General features: G+C 40.2%; 1 protein-coding gene across 2 annotated transcripts in view; it reads right to left on the bottom strand.

Moving 5' to 3' along the window:
* LOC106913185 (thyroid hormone receptor alpha) overlaps window positions 1-20,592 on the bottom strand; it is a 130,317-nt gene that overhangs the window by 16,361 nt on the left and 93,364 nt on the right. Inside the window, exons 4-8 of one of the 2 annotated variants that reach the window (XM_014979920.2) lie at window positions 16,407-16,791; window positions 7,590-7,651; window positions 4,395-4,495; window positions 3,646-3,793; window positions 3,067-3,272 (exon numbers count right to left, since the gene is read on the bottom strand). In XM_014979920.2, coding sequence (XP_014835406.1) covers window positions 3,067-3,272; window positions 3,646-3,793; window positions 4,395-4,495; window positions 7,590-7,651; window positions 16,407-16,462 — 573 coding nt within the window. In that variant the 5' untranslated portion in view covers window positions 16,463-16,791. Of the gene's footprint in view, window positions 1-3,066; window positions 3,273-3,645; window positions 3,794-4,394; window positions 4,496-7,589; window positions 7,652-16,406; window positions 18,009-20,592 lie in introns of those variants that run through there. The other variant, XM_088001010.1, reaches the window with a different exon arrangement.

The following is a 20,592-nucleotide window of genomic DNA, read 5'->3' as shown; positions in this document are numbered from 1 at the left end:
GAAAAAAGAATGAGAAGAAGAGATGAACAAAAATAATGATACGAGGAAGGAAATAAGAAAGAAAAGAAAGAAAACAAAACAAATGAAAGGAAGAAGAGAAAGTGTAATCAAAACCAAGAATAATGTGAACGTTTGAGTGAAAAGATGTTTTTAACAGATTTACGGACTGAAAAATACCAAAGTGTCTCACGGTGACCTTCACACAGAGTTTCCTTTTCTTCGGTGAGTCAGAATGTAATCCTAGATTTATGGGCAGTTGGGGAGCACGATCCATTAGAGTTCAAAACAAACTACACTAGGAAGTTTAGGAGTAATTTATACCAGTGCTTACTTTCCGCCTAGTCTACTGAACTCCCTAGTTTTCCAACACAAAGCTGAAGCTCCAGCTCAATGTTATTCTAAAAAATGTTCCAACAGCACCAGTCTTAATTTGGATTCCTGTTGGGAGGACTTTCTGACCCCATGATTAGGTTTCAGAAAATTCACGGCATTTTTTTAATGCATACATTGAGATTACTGAAGTTAAAAACACAAGATAATACATAATATTTATTTGCCCATCTTCAAGACCTCCTTGTTTATGTCCAAAGGACACAGACGGAGCAAAAAAAAAAAAAAAAAAAAAAAGGACTTCAAGTGAATTAAAGAAATCAATCAATCAATCAGAGAAATAAAATTTAGCATCTTGCAAATGATACATGGATCTGAGTGTGAATAAAGTTCAACTGATTTACAGACAGAGGAGTGGGGAGGAGCCTTATTATTGCAGTTTCAGCATTAAAGTGCTGAACTGTTGACCTATTATCAGATACATTAACTCTGGAAACTTTTTTCATAATGAGCTTATTGTATGTCTGTTTCATACCAACGGCAATTAAAACTGGTCACTCACAATGTGTCAAGTTCAAAGCCAATTTCAATAATAATTACAAGTTGCTTTGCCCCAATTCTGGCATCATGGATCAAGAATCAAACCAAAAAGAATTATGAATATACATAATTCCCAATGATATACAGATGTTTTTTTTTTCTAAGATGAGATAAAAAGTTCAACAGTTAGAAGTCAAAAACTATAAACACAATGCACACAACATCTGACAGGATGATGAGATCTCCTCTGGGAACCTCCAGGTCTGTGGTATGGAAAGTGTTTTTTTTTTTTTTTTTTTTTTTTTTTTTTAACTTAGTCTGCCCTGAACTAAAAGCAGATGTTCAATGGGCCTTAAAGTGGATCGGTTTCTGTTTCTAATTGCAAAGACTGAAAACAGGGATTCAGACTCAGTATTTGGCAAATGTCCCTAAGAGCAACAGTTTAAAGTTTAGGACCTGTGAAAAACAGGAGATTTCTGTGTGCTGAAGGGTTGTGGAGAGGTTTTATGTTTTATTTGGCTCAGAGAACAGAACAGCAAACCGAGAAGGACGGCGTGTACAAGATGATCCAACACTTAAAGTGAAAAACTACTCCCACAGTTTTTGTTTCATAGAAGTTCATTCTGGATGCATCCAGCTGTTTGAAAGCGCTACTAGTAATCTGAGCTTTGACTTTTAAACAGATATCACACTGCTGAGTAAGACTATTAGAGTGGTTAGCGTTGCTGGCATTACATAAAACAGCGGCTTCTCTGTTGCCGTTCAAGGGAAAGCACCTTAACTTTGAGCTTTTTTCACTCAGAAACAGCATCCGCACTGAAGGATGTGGGTTGTCAAGATGAGCCGGAGAGTTCCTGAATCGGCAGAAATACAGCGGACTCAGCCGATTGGTTGGACTCGGTTCACTTACTCGAGTTGGTGGACTCACCGGAAACAACATCCCTTACGCCAAATGTGTGAGTCAACAGCAACACGTCAAAAGGGGGTGTCATACACACAGCAGATAAAGCAAACCACGACTCACTCCAGCAGCAGCAGCAGCAGCAGCAGCAGCAGCAGCAGCAGCAGCAGAAAAACGACAATTATTTGTTTTTACTTTTCTTTTTTATTTAGAAATAAGGAAGTGAAAAATCAAACAAATTCCTTATCTATATACTTTATCTCATGGGGACAAGAAAACATCATGCATTCATTCCCCAAGAAGTAAATTTAATTCAATTACTTTTGACTTTTAATTATTCCTCCTTTCTTCTAGGAGGGCGTTTTTCAAATCAGAACGCCATCACCACCTTAATGCACAGCAAATCGATATAATAAGCCGAGTTTACAGTCTCAGCAGAGACCCGCTGAAGCCCAGGCGTGATGTATTCACTGATGATAAACTCATCAAATGCTGGCACGTCGCCTGTCAAATACAAAAGTCACATTTTTTTCCACGAGCGAATTTTAAATAAGGTGAACGAAAGAGATAAGAATGTAAAACTATATATATATATAAAAAAAGAGAACACAAATACAGATGGCGGAGTCTAAGAATAAAATTAACAGGTGTCATGACTCAATGTGGTTTAAGTTTTTATTAAAAAAAAAATAATAGGCATAATAGGGTGTAAAATATAAACAAATAAGAGCTTTTCAAAAATGTTACATTGTGATGTACATTCCTAAACCGTGGCAACCAAATCAGTTTTCATCTTTATTACAGAGAACTGCGTCTATTTAAATGAATGAATGAATAACTTTCAAAATGTTACTGTATAGATTTGCTTCTGGTCTCTTGGCCTTATTAGACTGAAAAGCCTTCTAAAATATTATATATTTGTTGTACATAAGAGAGCTCAACCTGCTCACGCTTTGACTGGTAACAAAAACAAGTTCATGCACACTCTTTTGTTCCTGCTCCTCTCAGGTTTGTCCTATAAGGCTTCACGTCTCACACAAGCTCAGGCTGTGACCTTGTGTTTTTGGCTCAGGATTATCTGAAGCATTCAGCTTTTATGCACCTTCAAACACTTTCAGAGCCAAACTCCTACCCCGCAGCAAGATCCGACCTTTAGAGGAGACTCTCTTGGATTAATATTTTTTTATTTTTTTTATTTTTTGCATTCGAGTGTCAGACCATGAAATGTTGTACATCTAAAAGAAAGTGGAGTTAAGTGGACAAAAAGAATGAAAACCAGAGCAACGTGTTCTCACCAGGAATTTGCGGTTCTGTTTCCACTGTGCGCCCTGAGCGTTGGTATGCCGATGGGCCTCCGTCACCAGCCGGATCAGGTCCCACTCGGCCACAGTGGGCTCTGGACGGGTCTGCAGGGTCTTCACCATCTCCTCCTTTTTGCGTTTCTCCCTGTTCTCCTCAATAAGGCGCCGTTTGGCCACCCGCTTTGAGTCATCCAGGACCACTGGGTAGGAAAAGAGAAAAGCATTTAGGTTTAGTTTAAAGGTAGAGTTTGTTTTTTTTTTACTAGAAAACACATTTCAACCACAATAAATCTTTCTCAGCACCCAACATGACATTTTCAGGATGGTGTAAAGTCTGCTTTACCTAATTGGGTTGTGGGCAACTGGAAACAGGAATTCGGGATTGTACTTAAGGGTAACAGATTAATAGGGGCCAAATACAAATGTGTGCCATTGTTTTCTAGTTTTTCTGTTTAAAGAAAAAGTGAAACTATTCAACTTTTGCTCTACTTTACCAGGATTAAAAATCCCAATAAAATACATTGAAGTTCATGCTTGTCGAGTGACAGAACGCGGAAAAGCCTTTGCACTCACAGTCCATGGCCATTCCCACTGAGATGCACTTCTTAAAGCGACACAGCTGGCACTGGTTGCGGGTGATCTTGTCAATAATGCAGCAGCCATCATATTTGCAGGAGTAGGTGGGGTGGAGGTTCTTTTGAATGGTCCTACGAAAGAAACCCTGCAGGCGCGATGAAAAGCACACACACAGAGAGAGAGAAAGAGAGAGAGAGAGAGAGAGAGAGAGAGACTGATGAATGAATGAACGCTTCAGGCAGAGTGACAGTCGGTCGCGTACGGCGGAGGCCTGACGGGAAACAGAGCAGGCAGAAATTAAAGCGATGGAGGACAAGATGAGATGAAAACCTTAAATCCCACGTCCTACGACGGCTCAGTAAAGTCAGGATCAATCAGTCCTCCTGCTGGTCTTGTTTGTGAGAAACGTTAACACACAGTATGGTGTAAAAACCTTACATCAAACCTTAGTTATTTTATCTTAGCTTCCACAAAGGAATACATTTCCTATAATCTTGTATCTGATCCACAGATCCAAATAAGCTGATTTTCAGCCTGTCTCAGGTTTTCTTTTTTTCTTCTTTTTTACTTTTATTGAATTCTTCTTATTGTGAATCACATCCAAAACATAATCTCTCCTAAGCATGTAAAGATCACTTGTACTTTCACACTTAGAAAAGCCTTGGCCTGTAACATGAGCACAAAAAAAAAAAAAAAAAAAAAGCCACAAATAACCGACGGAGGCGAGCGTCTCTGCGGACGCGTACCTTGCAGCCCTCGCAGGTAATGCAGCGGTAGTGGTACCCTGTGGCCTTGTCGCCACACACCACGCATGGCTCATCCTTTTCGAGGTAGCTGGGGATGTACCCTGAAAGAAGAAGGAACACAGGCATAAACATCACTGCGGGAGGAGGGCTGTTTAAACCAGAAACGAGCACCGTGCGAGGAACCCCAGCTTTAAATGCTCCCTCTCTACTCCTAATTTAACTTTCAGAAATCTAATTAAAAAACTTTCAAAAATATCTTTAATGGGTTTAATTGGATGTGAACTTTATGGAACTAGTTACACTTGTTTTGACACAGGGAATAAGTCATAGGTTGGGAACGGAACAGCTCGTTCTCCTCCTATGCCGCCTCCGAGACTGGGGGAGAACCGAGGAGTTTGCTCAGCTCAGAAACACAGGAAGTAGCAGATTTCCAGACATTTCATGTGCCGTATACGTGGCCGAGCAGCTGGGAGGGGAGGAAACGGTCCAGCGCAAGTCGCAAATAAAGTCGGCGTGGGCACAAACGTACACAAACTGAGCGGCTTCAGCATGCGCTTTTAGCTCCGCGACTGCTCAGAAACGTTCAGCTCCTTCCGACGCATATCGCACTGCATCAGGACTGAGGCGGGCAGGCCTCTTTTATGGTATGATAACAACCCCAAACATGAAGGGAGAGAGAAGGGGAGGGGGGGGGGGTAGCAGAGTGCTCCAGCAGACGGTTTGGCCCCTGCAGAGTCTCAGATTACATCCAGACAGAAGAATCGGAGAACCTGAATCCACTGATAATAACCTGAGATTCGTGCAACGTCTTAGCTTTTTTTTTTTTTTTTTTTTGCATGTCTGTAAACTCCAAAAGTGCAGCGAGGAGAACGGGCGAGGTCACGCGTGGTCAAAAAGTGACCCAATTCTTTGTCTGGCTTTAACTTATTCAAACAGATTATTAATTAAAGAACCTTTCCTTCTTTACTCTCCAGTGGATGCAGCAGCACTGCAGCTGTGTGCCTGTTTGTATTGAGGCGTGTTGAGAGCTGTGACTGGCAGTGTCAGTTGCGCCCTGCTTTTTGGCTTTGCTACAGATTCTACATGAGGAAGAGGATGAGGAGGAGGAGAAGAAGGAGGGGCAGTGCAAGAAGAGGATGGTGGGAAAGCGAGGCAAGAGTGAGTGCCAAGGGGGCACAACAAGTCACATTTCAAGCCAAATCGATTTGAACAAATACCACCGAGTTCAAGCTGAAAAAACCCCACCGGGGATCGTAATAAGAGTTTAGACGAAAACAAACAAACAAAAAAAAGAGAGCCCAAAACTGAAGAAGAAAATATAGAAGCTCAGAAAAGCATGAGGAAAAAAGATAAGGAGAACATCAAGATCGAGGCAAGCCTGTGAGAGAAATGTCAGTGCTGCTGCGCTGGCAGGGCCGAACAGTGGTAGGCCGATCCCAAAGCTAGTCTGTGGCTGCTTTCGGAAGCCAAGCCCAAAATCAATACCGCTGCAGCTCTCTGGATGTGGCAGTGCCCCCCTTTTTTTTGGAACAGGAAACTCAAGAGACATCGACGAGGGTCGCTGCTGCAGCGGCAGAGCCCAGATAGATACTCGGCCTTCACGAGGTTCGCGCCAGAACAGCTGCTTTCTTTGTTTGGATCGGAACGGAATGGATCGGGTGTCTGACGGAGTCCCGTGGTTCTTTCTCTGAGGTCCTGACACAACGGGAACCCGGATGGGACGACATACGAGACTGTAAACACCGAGGACATTAGGGGATAATCCTGACTACACACACTAATCCCCTGCTGCTGTATGAACTATACAATAAAACTTTAATAGCATAATAAGCGATTACCCGTGCTTATAATGTTAAGAAAAAAAAATTAATGAGCTTCTAATTTGAAAAAGCTTATTATCCTGTCCTGATGTTAGATCCTACACATACTTCAGGATACGCGGTGATGAAAAAGCAGGATTTCAATTAATATCCCAGGCTTTAAACATCTCACAAGAGCTCTGCTGAATCCATCATCTGAAGTGGTGGTAGTTATTGGACTGACTATGAACTCTAAGGCGTAATATAAGACCGCGAAACGAGCGTGGCGTGGCCCAAAGCGACGACAACTGTTCCTGTAGGTCAGAGACATTAATCATACTCTAGTGTCCATCTTTTTTGAGAAACTTGAGCAGAGTCTGATGGAGATAAGGTGCCGAGGATGGTGGGCAGCAACTTTGCTCGTATTTAAAGCACTGAACGCGTTTGGAGAGTGCACACGAGGATCGACACACGGAGTTAAGTCCGGGTAAACTTCCAGGAAGAAATCCTCACGGCCGCCTGGTTGCAACCCACACCTTTTAGGTTTCCACGATCGCAGCCCCTCAAGCTGAAAACTCACAAGTAGGGGTGGATAAAAATATCGACTCGTCAATGCAATTGCAATTCATTTGTTTCTCCAATTCATTGTCAGTTTGGGAAAACCTGTGAACTGCCAGTGTCGTTCGCACCGTGCCGAGCAACACTTCCATGAGCTGCATACGGGCTTTGCTGAGCTTCCAACAAAAGATGAGCTGAAGCAAAGTGTTTTTTTGTGTGTGTGTGTGTGTGTGTGTGTGGGTGTGTGTGTGTGTGTTTTCTTCTCAAAACCTTTACCGTAACACCAATAAAGAAGACTCTTTTACAAGAGCAACCTGAAGAGAGAGAGGCTCAAATTGATGGTATTAATGGGCCATCCAGCAGCGAGGCAGGTGATTCAAAACATATGCCGGCTTGGAGGGAAAACAACAACATATCTGGTGCTTTATTTTCCTAAATAAAGCTGTTCCTCCCACCGTAATTCTTTCACTGCGTCTTTCTTCGCCCGTTTGCCTCTCTCCCTCGGTTCTGAGGATTTGGAGCCGTCACGCTCACAATAAACACTGACCAACGCAGAGGCAGGTGAAGCAGAGGCCTATTGTCTATCAACGGCAGATGCCCAAAATATTTTTTCTCCATTTCTGAAAGCAAAACGTCCACAAGGCAGCTTTGAAATAGCTACCACCAAACCTTTGTACAATTGCAAAGCTGCCTAGATTCATTGTGAGGAGCTTTCCTATAGAAATGATAAAAAAAAAGTTACACTTATCACTTATTTGAACATCTATCTGCATCTGGACAGCTTATATTCTCTGGATTAAGGATCCGTGGACCGTAGAAGATTAAATCAGTCACTCACCAGTCATACTCTTCACCGAACATTGGCTGTTCTTCCTCTTCCTCTTAGGGCCATTGAGCCACCTGAGGGATGATAAAAGGGACAGAAAAGGAAATCAGACTTTGTCGAATTTTCTGTTTTACAATGAGACCACCGGGTTTGTTTCACAGCTGTTGTGTTAAGCAGTCACGGGAAAGTCACAAACACACAAGGTACCGTGAGGTTGCTACTTTATCCACCTATTGAGTTTCTCCCTCGCTCTAATGAGCCACCGCAGCAATTTCCTGAAGCCAAGGCGTGGTCTTTGATTAGGACATGGCAACTGGTGCTGGTGCGGTATCATTGTCCAGTCGAGCACCCAGTTTGGACCAAGCTCTAATTGTGTGACAGAAGGCCTCACTGAGGCCAGTATGAGTTTTTGACTGGACTAAAAAGCAGATAAAAATTGCTCTATAATGTAGTTGTCCATAACAGAGACGGATGATCCAAAATTTATACGCAAAAAGCCAAAGAGACAATGTAAGCTCATCTGTGTGAACCGTCTGTGCGCCAGCCATCTGCGCTCTAAAAATCTAGAAAGAAACAAGAGTGTTTTCACAAAGCAATGGAGCACTCAAAGCCAATACTATTAGGAGGCCTTTTATGCAAGTAATTGGGTGTATTTTAACAGTAAAAGCCTTGCTTTTGACCGTGCTCTCAAGCTAAATTCAATAGCAGGAAAATGACTCTGCGGGAAATACACAAATAAGCCCGTTAAAGCCCTCCAATTACATGGCTACACATGGGGGGGAAACCCCACACTGACAAAGCAGAGGAGTAGAACCACTCCACGGGCACATCAACACACAGCACATCAGACGCACAGCCGAAACCGCGTCAGCAAAGTTTGAAAGGCACGTTGGAGACAGTCTGCTCAGACGGGAGGTGAAGGGAGAACACGGTCCCATTAAAGGCCGTGCGCGACACACAGTCAGGTTGTGCAGTCTGTTAATGTCGGAGGTGTTTGCAGTTCAAAGAGTGTGTGGGGTGGTCGGGCTCAACCTCAGAGAGAACAACGAGTACCAGCAGAAACTGCACTGCCTGACCACAGAGATTTCTGCAATAATTAATGTTTTATGCCCAGTTTGTTTATTGTTGTCGCACATAAGGACACCATGTGGAGCTCGGAAAGCCACCGAGGCAGCATATAGTAAGTGCTTAAATAAATAAGCTATAAAAACAGTTTTATTTGCCAAATTAAAATTGTAGGTGAAGGCAGCATTAGTTATTCAGTCTGTAATAAATGGAACAAATAAAAGCTACAACCAAACGTGAAGTTGCTATTCGCTTAATGTATCTGCTTCGATTTCTCTGCAATATTTAATAGAAATAAAGTTTCAAACGAGTTGAATAACTAAAGTCATACTAAAATTAATGTCGCTATAGAAATGATGAAACATATTTAGTTTTTTATTTTACTAACCGAATTTATGCAATAATAATTCAATTTGATTAGTACATGTTAAGTGTTATTTAGATTACCATTAAAAAGATGCATTCAGATTCATTAATGGAGTTATTACATAAAAATATCAATTAAAATGAGATCAATTTACCGTTTGTCATAAATAATTTATGTAGTAAATATGAATTAATTGTACTATTCTATCCATTTATATTTGTCTATGTAGAACTACCACAATTTATTATATTAACTGTTTGACTTTGAATTAATAACTTCAACAGCTTTTATCTAATCCAAAAACATTTGACTTCCTCCGTTTCTTATTTAAGTATCGACGTTTCCTCAATTTTAGATAATCTGCTTCTTTCTGTTTAAGTGTATTTTGCATTTTCATTCAATAAACATATTATTAATTTTCAACAGCAAAAGCAGCTTCTAGTTTTACAAGTCCCCTCTCGTAATTTGCGACGGTGCAAAGACGGAGACATTTTTCTTCTAACGTTTACAAGGTTGACAACTTAAATTCATACCGACGCGATGCAGAATGAAAAAGTCGAAAACAGGACCTACATGTCTGGGCATGGTTGGTGTTTAACCTCCCAGTGGGAAAACGAATTTAATTGCCTGTTAAGTTACTATCATTGTGGCCTAATGCTGCCCTTTACATGTTAGACTTTAATTATAGCTTGGCCCTGCTTATGACTCCCTTTTCCCTTTTCAAAGTCTATAGGGCGGATTACAGCAGCATAAAATAAATCTCTTAAACACCCTATGGAGCCCGATTTATTTTTGATTGTTTTGTTTGGCAGCGTCTTAAAACTCTCTTGCGGCCCACTCGATTGAGGTAATGGTCCCGTTTTGTTAGGATGTTGAAGAATGCGACGTTAGAAGCTTAAAAGCAAAACGTAATTTGACAAACGTGATCCACTGAAGAACGTTCTCACATGTTTGAACTTTTCCACATTTTGAAATGTCGCAAGCAGAGACCTTGGGGTATTTTCACTTGATTTGAATTTCATATACAGAGATTAAGTGTTGCTTGTTTACAAATTTGTAGAATTCGTAAACAAGATGCAAAATTATTGACACCCCTGGAAAAGTCAGATCTTCAACTAGTGAAGAATTTTGTTTCTTTTAGGAAATGAGACAAGAATCTCTCTGAAGATAAAACCACAACATAAAAGGAATATTGATAAAAAAAAAAAATAAAAATAAAAATATATATATATATATATATACACACACAAATACAATATTAATAAATGAAAGTTAAAAATTACACCATTCCTAATAATTAGAGGAAAGCTATTTACTGAAGTTACAGTAATTGAACCCTTATTGAAACTGCTGAACAGATTTGTACAGGTTTGCAGAATTTAGATAATTTCTTTGGCAAGACGTTGGAAGACCTCTTCGCCATCACCCCAATCTTAAGCTCGCTCGATTCATTTTATATCAGATTCACAGCTCTGATGGGGATTTTTCAAAACCTGTTACTTCCAGTGAGACGAAACATGATGGAAAAACTAAAAGATTCATTTATTCCTGTTCAAATAGATTATTCATTTGTAAAGACAACCTTTTCGCTAAATCTCTAACAGTTTTGCTTATCCCAAGACTGAAATGGAGAGTGTCTGTGGATATCAATTTTCAGGTCTTGCCGCAGATTTTAATAAAATTCAGCATAAATTTGACTTGATCTAAAACAGGCCTTAACCCTCCTGACTGTTTTGAGCCTTTTGTGGACTGTAAAGTTTATTTTGTTCCTGGGCTTGGACAGTTTTTTTTTTTTTTTTTTTGCTTGATCCACCTTCATATCGACACCAACTTTTTCAGATTTTAATTTTTAACTTTTTTTTGTCATTTACTTCTGTTGGGTCTAGAAGATCTTGATCAACACACTGAAGTTTGCAGGTACGAGGTGACAAAATGGGAATCAGTTGTTTTGTACGTCTGTTTTTCACTTGACACCAGTGTTTCGTTTACATTGAGGGTGAACTTGTCAGTAATAGTTGTGACAGCTCTGCAGCATCGAGATAACATTTGAATTTTTAGTAAGTGAGGGTAAAAAAAACAACAACAAAAAAAAACCTGTATCCGTGTAGGTGCTTGGGGCGACAGCCCCTCAGTCAGTCAGTGGCATGACAGCTCAGACCACCACTGTGACAGAGTGTTTATGTCATCAGAAACATCAACAAAGAGATACTCTCTCTTTTTTCCAGTTTTCTGTCACTCCTACAACTGTGCATTTCTGAAGAAGTCATGGTGTGGGAAAAAAAAAAAAGAGAGATGAAAATCAGAGTTGCCACATGCTGCGGTTTGGTTTCCCTCCTCTGAGCACCACACTGTTCTATTTGCAAGCACACATCTGTTACATCACTGCACAACAGCCAGAGAACTGGCACAGTAATGATATGATTATAAAACGATAATACAAATCTCTGGCTCAGATAGAGCTCTTGCTGTAATCCTCTCTATTAAGTTCTGATTAAACCCAAAACAGAACCATTAATGTTCAAAAAAAAACTTTTGCCGATACAATATATATATATATATATATATATATATATATATATATATATACATATATATATATATATATATATATATATATATATATATATATTTATTATTTTTTTTTTTTTCTAAAAGGTTTTGTGACGTTATAAAAAGCCGGATGTTAGCAAACCGTCTCGCACGGCTGCCAAACATGTGCACACGTAAGTATCTCAGTTTGGAAATATAAACAACATGCATAATTGAATATTATGCACAGCATTATTTGCTGCAGAGCCATACCTCAGAGGGCTTTCTGATTCCAGCACTCTTAGACTCTCAGCAGCAAGCGCTATAAGCCCCACAAACACACTTAACACACCACCACTTACGTAGCACACACTTGAGAACAATGACAGAAAAAGATTAATATGTCCTAAATTTGCATGTAACAAACACAAACACACACACACACGCACGCACGCACGCACGCACACACACGCACGCACACGCACACACACGCACACACACACGCACACACGTTGCTCAATAAGAGGGTCGCCTTTCTTGAAACAAAGAGAACAACCAAGAGTATGAAACCAAAAAAAAAAAAAAAAAAAAAAAAAAAACTGCAAATTCTCAAACTCGCACCACTGCTAAGCGGATGACACAGCGAGACTGTAAAATATGCATGGCAGAGGAGTGGCTCGCTAGCCGAAGCTACAGATGTGAGCTGGGGCGCTGCCTCCATGCATCTCTAACATGCAATGCTATGTTTAGTCTGGTGACCCACTCAAGTGCACTCTGCCTCTCCCCTCTTATTCTTTCAGTCTGTTTCACTCTCTCTCTCGGCTACATGAACAGTACCACCCATTCTATCCTGACTGGAGCACAGTCAGCCTCTATGCTGGTGACCCAAATGGTTGCTGTGGATTGTTTAGAAAGGAGTTTATTGACCTGACCGCCTGTACAAAAAACACTAAGACAAATGTGTTTTTTGTTTTTTTTACTTAAACAAAGGGGAAAAAACATATATATCGACCTAAAAGTTAGGCGTATACAAATGACAGATCACAGAAAATAAAAACAAACCTAACAAACCCAACAGAAATGGATTTGTTGTAATAGATAAATATTTGAATGGTTTACAACATTTTGTAGGCTGACTTTATTGTATTGTGTTATAGAGTTGGAATCTTGATTTTAACACCATAAACAACCCCATAGCCGAGGGATGAGGACATAAAGTTTATGTCAAGAAAACGACAACAGCTTGAGCAGCTGTTTGTGAGCATAAAGTTTATCAGGTAAAACAAAGACCAGTTTTATTTTACAGATAATTGTCTTTTTAGTTTCTTCCAGAGTCTGAGCCAAACGAGGCAAAATAACAAAAGGATGTTTAGTTGCGGATGCAGCTGGAGCGTTGAACTTTTACTGTCCTCTGCCATGTGTTTATTTTGTGTATATTAGTTCGATGCGATGCTTTACACAACATGTAAGATAGTTAGTTTAATCTGATATTGTCAAATCTGTTTTAAAGTTTGTGTAAATGGACTGTTCCTGCTTTCTATACACAAACAAGCATGGACGTTTATAAGCTTTTAATTTCCCCAATCAGTTGTGTGTTAAACGCATGACAGCTATAGAAGAGAAGACGCTTCTGTTTGTATTTCTTTACACTTATATAATATTTCCTCTTATGCAGGTGAGCTCAACTAAAGTCTAAGCAGCAGCATTGAAAGGCTTTTACAGAAAAAGGACAAAACAAAGACAGAACAGAATTATATCCATAACAGTGTCCAAATGAGGCCCCCTTGTCCTGTGTTCAGAGTGCTACAGTCGCCCATTGTTGTCCCTGCATGTTATCGTCTCACAGCTGAGCCTGTCTCGGCCCATGCATCAAGCGCTAATGACCAATTTATTCCCTCATGCGTCCCTTCGGTGTCTAAAACACAGTCCAAACCAGTGAAGGATACAGCATGACTGTACTTCTTACACAAATGTACTTTAAACAGCAAATAAACATGGTTACCCACAACTTCACGCATCATGTACTGAGGCACAATGGTAACATTAAACCAGTTTTAACCTTCTATACTTTGCATCACTAGCAATATGCTCCCGTAATTTTTTTTAAAGGGGCTTTGGTTAATAACAAGGGAGACACAAGAGAAAAGGAAAATGTCAAAAAGTGTGTAGATCTGCTGGTCAAGAACACTGATGGTGTACAATAACATCCAGAAACAATTGATATCCGATTGATATGACATGGTCGTGATCTCCATTATTCCAACATGTATTCCAGTTTAGTGAATGCACTGCGCAACTGGGTGATTCATTTGGCAAAGTTTATGATACTTTTTTGAATTAATACTTTCCTGAAAATACTGAATGTCACCTCAAATCCTCCAACGCACCGATACATTTCCAAATTACTGTCCAAGGTCAGATTAAATGTCAGTCCTCCACCAGCCTAAGTTGGCTCAGAGCACAGACTTCGTGAAATAGACATTTGTAGCCAATATATTCCAGGGCTAACACAAAAAGACTGGAATTTGAACTCTTCAGGCTAACTCGTCAACTCTTGCTAACTTCACATTATTGTAAGGAAAATCTGGAAAACAGAAAAAGCAAGCAAACATCACATGAAAATGCCTCTGCAAACTAGTTGGTTCAAACCCAAAATCACCAAGAGGAGAAAGAGGAGGCCAAGTATTCACATAGGCTTGAAAAAATGTTAATACCCCGTTATGTTTTTCACATTTTGAGGAGTTACAACCACAGTTTTAATTGCATTCTTTTTGAATTTGCTAGATCAACGCAAAGTGACATAAAATTACAAACTTAAGGAAAAATGATAAAAAATTTTTAAAGACATAACCTCACAAGCATGTTGTGCATTTAAGTTCAGCCCTTCTGAGTCAATACTTTTGATGCATTTGCAACTAAAATTAAATCACAATGTCTCATAATTATGTGACTTCTAAATGTAGTTTTTACACATGATTTTGCTCAGGGATTTCTAAGTAAAGGAGTATCACAATAACACACTGTGAATTTCTGTGTGTATTCAGAAATACCAGCTTTGCCTCTTTTTAAATGAAGGAAATCTTTCTTGGGTCTCTTGTCATTTCGCTGCCACAACACACCTGACTAATACTGCACTATAGGTGAGAATTAGGAACTCTATGCTCCATATGACCAGAAATCAAATGGATCATGTTAAGATTAGTTTACATCACAGAAACAGTACGAGAAAAACATTTTAGTAGTTTTATATTGTTTCAAATTATGGCTCACATTGACACTAGAAACTAGGCTGCACTCCATGAATAAATGCAAACACGAGATGATCAAGTGAAAAGTGGAATCTTCCGCTGTGCAAAATGTAAAAGCATGAAAAAAAGGCCTATTACAGCTCATAGACAAAGCTCACTCTTTAAGGGCGTGAGCTACTGCCGTAAAGTTGTTGCAGCAAAGACCGTGCAGGCTTACATCAGCTGCTGTAACATGTTTGGAAACGTGATGCAACACCCAATCCATATTTACCATGAAGGCAGAGCACAAAGCTTCAAATTAGTGTCAAAAACAGCATCAAAAGTAGTTGTCCATCAAAAAGTCTTCCGTTTGTGTGAAAATCAGACAGACAATCATTCCCATTTTGAACTGGAATAACAACGTTCACGTCGTACACAACACGGGCCTATGATATGCACAGAAATCACCGACCGCCCAAAGCTCATCAGCAGTAAGCCTTACACTGTTAATTATCTCAACAATGCAACAAATTTCAGCTAGAAAGTGTTGCACGTGTTGGGAAAGAACATTGAGCTGAGACACCCTCGAACATGCCAAAAGAAAAATAAAAGTTCGAAGGATTTACTCCCAAAAACACAACAACAACGACTGTCCCCCCCCAGAGGGAGAGCTGGTGTCCCTCCAACAGGTGTCTGTGTTGGCTGAGGAATGCATCCCGGCTTTACACAGTGAAGGAAACCCGGTACCGCATTACCGCACAGACACTCAACCAGCCCTTCTACATGGTGATAAAACATTCACTGTTTCTTTTTTCATTATTATCATGAGCCATTGTTGTTTTCATGCACTGTCCGGCCAGTAGGTGGCAGGGTGTTGACTAATACCTATACAATAAAATGGCATCTTTACAAGTATTCCTTCAAACGGCACATATATAAAAGAAAGTGTGTTTTGATGCTGTTCATTTTAGTTACAGTTATGTAAGAAGAGGTTGAATAGATTTAAGATTGACCGGTAAAAGTCAAAGGAAGGATATGGGGGTAAATCGGAAGCTAAGAAAAAGTTCTTATTGCCCTTTTATTTTGCAAAAAGAAGTTGTAATAGGCCGGGTGATCACCATGCCTGCATTCTAAGCTAAGTGTTGTTGCTAGGTAAATACTGTAATATTTAATCCATGAGGCAAAATTAAGATAAATGCATACCTTAAAATTCCCCATTTAATTAATTCCCAGTCAGGATCAGAGCAGCACCTTTAAAATTCCCACACAAATCAGCTCAATAAATTCAGAATTTTCCTCCACACTGTGTTTTTTTTATATCAAAGTAGACTGATGATAATAACCCTTTCAATTGTGCCCCAGCCCCGAGTCTTTTCCTTTAAAAGGCCCCAGTTGCCTTCCTCTTGCTCTCCGTGTCACTAATATTGTTTTTTCATTAAGGAGCAGGAGCTTAAACAGTACAGTGTTTGTTTGCACTCAGCTCTGCGTCTCAAGAACCGAACTTAAAGGTCAACATATCGAGGCTAAAAGCAGCTACAGGAAAAAGTCCACTTGAAACCGTTCACACATGGAGTAAAAACACCGGTGAGCAAAGTGTGCCTATTAAGAGAAAAAAAAAATGTCCAAAAGACTTGAACTCACTGTTTCTCTTCTCCCTCTGATGGGTTAGAGTCCTGCTCCTTGGGCATGTGTTCCATTCACCTCAATTCCATCCAGCAGCCAATCATGAGAGACTGAGGCAAGCCCCGCCCTCCGAAGCACGCTCGTCATTCGACGGTCCGGAGGGGTCTGTCTGTAAAGCACAGAGTCGTCTCGTCCCTGGAGTACCTGGGAGGGGAGCAGTGGAGGGCGGGGGACGCAGTGGGGGGGTGGGTGGTGTTGACCCCCTGTGAGGTTGTTGCTGGGTGTGAAGCTTCAGGACACGGAAGAGGTTGGGGTATCCGCGGGGGTAAATCTGCTGGCCCTGCAGCCAGTGCTGGAGGTGGACGTCGCTCTTAGGCAGACGGAAGGAGGAATGGGAGACACCCTGCAGGAGAACACACAAGTACAGAAGAAGATTAGAGAAAAGAATGGCTCCAGCGCTCCTGGATTTCTTCCAAGTAGTAATAGTACTTTTTTTTTTTTTAAAATAATTTTCAATTGCGATCAAACACATCCACTGGATTCTTCGCTTAAGACGACACCAACCAGGCAGGAATCGTTTATCTGCTTGACAGCACAAAGAAAAAAATAATAAAAACATGACACTAACGGTTGCAAACGAGAAGCAAATGAAAGGTTCAAAAACAATTCCAAAGCGACAGCCAGCGAGGAACTTTCTTCCAAGCTTTCTCATTGCCAACACATTTTCACAAAGACAAACCGCAGTGCGAATGAGAAAGCAACACCTTCACCACATGTTGTGCCTTCACGGTCTAATGCTCCAGAGCCCCCTGCAAGCAAATCTCATATTTCATCTCTCACAGCATGACCCTGGTCACATGAAACTGGCTTTACCTTGAGCGCGCAGCAGAAGGAGGAATCCTCTGAGTCACACAGCAGATCAATAGCGACAATAGTAAATAAAGGTGGCCTGCAGGTCAAAAAGCCTCCTGTCTTTGTTCTCCAATTGACTAGTTCCTGGAAGCTGAAACCGTAAGGAATGTCTCCCACCATACATGCTTATGCAGTTATTATGACCAGTGTAATCTGGAAGCACTTGGAGGGTCTTGATGTCTTCTCTTGTTTTCTTCCGACAGCTTTATTTGTTCCTCTGTTAATCCCCTCAGTTCAGCATCTTTCTAATCCTGAACAGTCAGGGGCTGGCTGACCTCAGACAGAATGGATATTATTATTGCTTTCCTCACTCAAACTGATTTTCTTGCAAGTGTTTATTTTTTTTTTTTTTTCCAAAACCATCTTATCCTGCAAGCAGACCTTCAGCAGGAGATTTAGCAATGAATGATAAGGAAACATTTAATGACAAAGCAATAAAAGAGAGAGAGAGAGAGATACTACACTCTGGTAAACACCACACCATCAAACAGATGATTTCTAGAGAGAATTTGACTTTAAATCAAATTCCACGGTTGAAGCAATCACAATCAATTTCAATTAATTCCTTATGAGTTTTTAAATGCTTCACAAATCTGACATTAGGAATTTTAAAATTACTGAAGTTGAGCATAGGGCGGCTGTTCAACATAACAGTTCTAAATGTATTCAAAGTGTGAAGGTAGTTTCCTCTCCACAGCCACATCTTGTCAAGAAAGCTAAATGTGTACAACTTTAGGCAGAGAGGTGAAAACGAAATAAAAAAGACAGAGGCCAGAAATGTAACCTCTACTTTAAGTGAAAACTGTTCTAAGATCCACAGATCAACCAACATGTTTTGGTTATTCGGATGCTGGGATTATTTTGTAACTAACTTTTTTTCAAGAGTCAAATTAAATTCATAACTATGCAGCTTTTGTACCCTCCTTGGGGACGTTTCTTAGGGCGAAGTTAATTATGGCAAATATATTAGTTATTTTATAGGTCGGCAGGGATTGCTAAGCATCTCAGGATAAATTACGTTTTTTTTTTATTTTGGTTCTCTGCATCATGGTATTTTTTAGTTTTGTTAGAAAATAACAATAACCAAAGCACTTGGTGCCAGAGATACAAATAACAAAATTATCCAATGAGGGGAGTTCAATTCTCTAAATTAATCTGAATGAATGACAGTCAAAATTTAAGACGTAATTAAAGGCAATTGCAGAACAAACTGCCATGGAGGATTTAGAGGTATTTAATATTTTTAATGAGTAAAGTTCAGGATTAAAATCAAGCACAATTTAAAGATCTTTTCAGAAGTCTGCACAAACACCTTGTTCTGTGGGGAAGCACTGTACCAGACAATATCTGTCAGAGAGACATTGGTCTTATCTGAGATTGTGCCACTCATATTTCATATTTTAACGAGTCTACGGGAAGATTAGAATTATCTGAATTTCTGACATTCCCACAATGTTTCTTTTAGATTATGGCTTTTCCTGGTTGGTACCAATTTCAGTCTAAGGACTGACCTTCCATACCTCATTTTTTCATGGATGCCGTTTTTCTTTCCTAAGAATTATGGGCGATGAATTGGGGGAAAGAAAAAAAAAAGTGCTGTAAGTTCTCTAGGTTGGAACAGAACAGAAAAATAGGAACACCGTGCATCTGTAGTCTAATAAACTTTTCCCCCCATGCATCAGTCTCAGTTGTGTGTTTTTATCGGCGCACTTAATTAATGGTTGTGTTGTGTCTTCATTCTTCCATGCCTCATCTGCTGCCTCTTGCTTGTAGTTTGAGATTGCAGATAAAACCATTAAACCCATCACTGCAGAACAGTTTGCTTTGCATTTTTCAAACTAAGCAGGTTTAGAATAAAATGGGGGCAAATAATGCCCAAAGAATGGTATGAAGCTCAAACTCATTTAAGAGAAAAACAAAAGTGAAGGCAAACTCTCTACTTAGTTTTATTTATCTACTGATTGAAATGACAGCAGATAGAATGCAGTAAATCACTGGTACATCTTGCAGCCAACACACAGACAAATTACAACCAGAAGAATCACCAAAACATCCAACTCTGCAGCCTTCAGTAAAATAAAGACCTCCAGAATGAACCCGAATACATAATATTTCTGCAAAATATTTTCGCAGCCTCTGCGGATTTGGAAATCCGTGTAAGCCTGAGCTTCAGGCTCTTCGACCCGAGCACAACTGCTGAGAGTGGCAGGGAGGGTGATGACATAAAGCTGAGAGGCAAACCGCTAATGGAGTGTCCTTTATCAAAGGGCCTCTCTCTATCACATCAACTTCTGCCACAAGTGGAACCAGCCTCAGTTCGTGTTTGTGGCACATACAATTAGTTGTTTATCACACTGGGACAATGAGGGTAGAGGAAGGGGGGGGGGATGAAAAAGGGGAGGTATTGTTTGATTAGCAACTGCAATAACATTGAAACATCAAATCTTTGGTTTAAAGAACGGCCAACCCACTTTAAGAGAAACTTCAGTCGTTTCAATCTTGTGTTTAAAACCGTTTTCATCTCGCTCTCCATTAAAAGCCAGGGTGTCGGGGAACATTATGGAAACCCTTTGATTTGTTATGACCTGCATTTAGAGAGGACACAGAGAAATTGTGACTGGTTCTGATTGCCAATGAGTCAGGCGAGACCTAAAAACACAAACAGGTTGCCCTGAGAACGGCACCACTCGGAGTGGAAGTTGTCACTGAAGCAGGACGACCCAGCACGTCAGTGAAGTGCTTGAAGAGAAAGTCAGAAGACGATAAAAATCTAAGGTATGCCGGCTGATCACGCAAGGTCTCACTTGTATCACTCCGAGAGATAACGGTGGATTACAACAGAGAGTGGATTACAACAAAACTTCTCCAGACACATTTTTGTCTGGTGTGTAATCCCGATTCCATTTTACTTTTTGCTACAGACAATAGCACTCCATCAAAATATGCTAGCGATGTTACAATTAATGTTGAAACAAAGTAAGGATCAAACACGGAGGACTGATATGAGACCGAGACTTCGTCAAAATTGAAAATTCTTCAAGATTTGCCTTAGAAAATGTTTGTAGCACAACTTATCTGCTCCGCTCAGAAGCCGCAATAATTCTCACATTTTCTTAACTACTGTGTCCTTGTTTGCTCTTGCTCCAATGCAGGAAGTTCTGCTAACATTAATATCCTCTGCCCAGGGGTCGGGGGATGGAAATTCATTTTGTGGAGATAAGGCGGGAAAGAAAGCAAGTGAGATAAAATTGGTTTAAGATAATACACAGTTTATAAAGTAGGGGTGGAAAAG

The sequence above is a fragment of the Poecilia mexicana genome, unplaced genomic scaffold, assembly GCF_051168715.1.
Source record: "Poecilia mexicana isolate PSO_F unplaced genomic scaffold, ASM5116871v1 scaffold_19, whole genome shotgun sequence".
Taxonomy (NCBI): Eukaryota; Metazoa; Chordata; class Actinopteri; order Cyprinodontiformes; family Poeciliidae; genus Poecilia; species Poecilia mexicana.
This window is presented reverse-complemented; position numbering and strand designations above follow the sequence as displayed.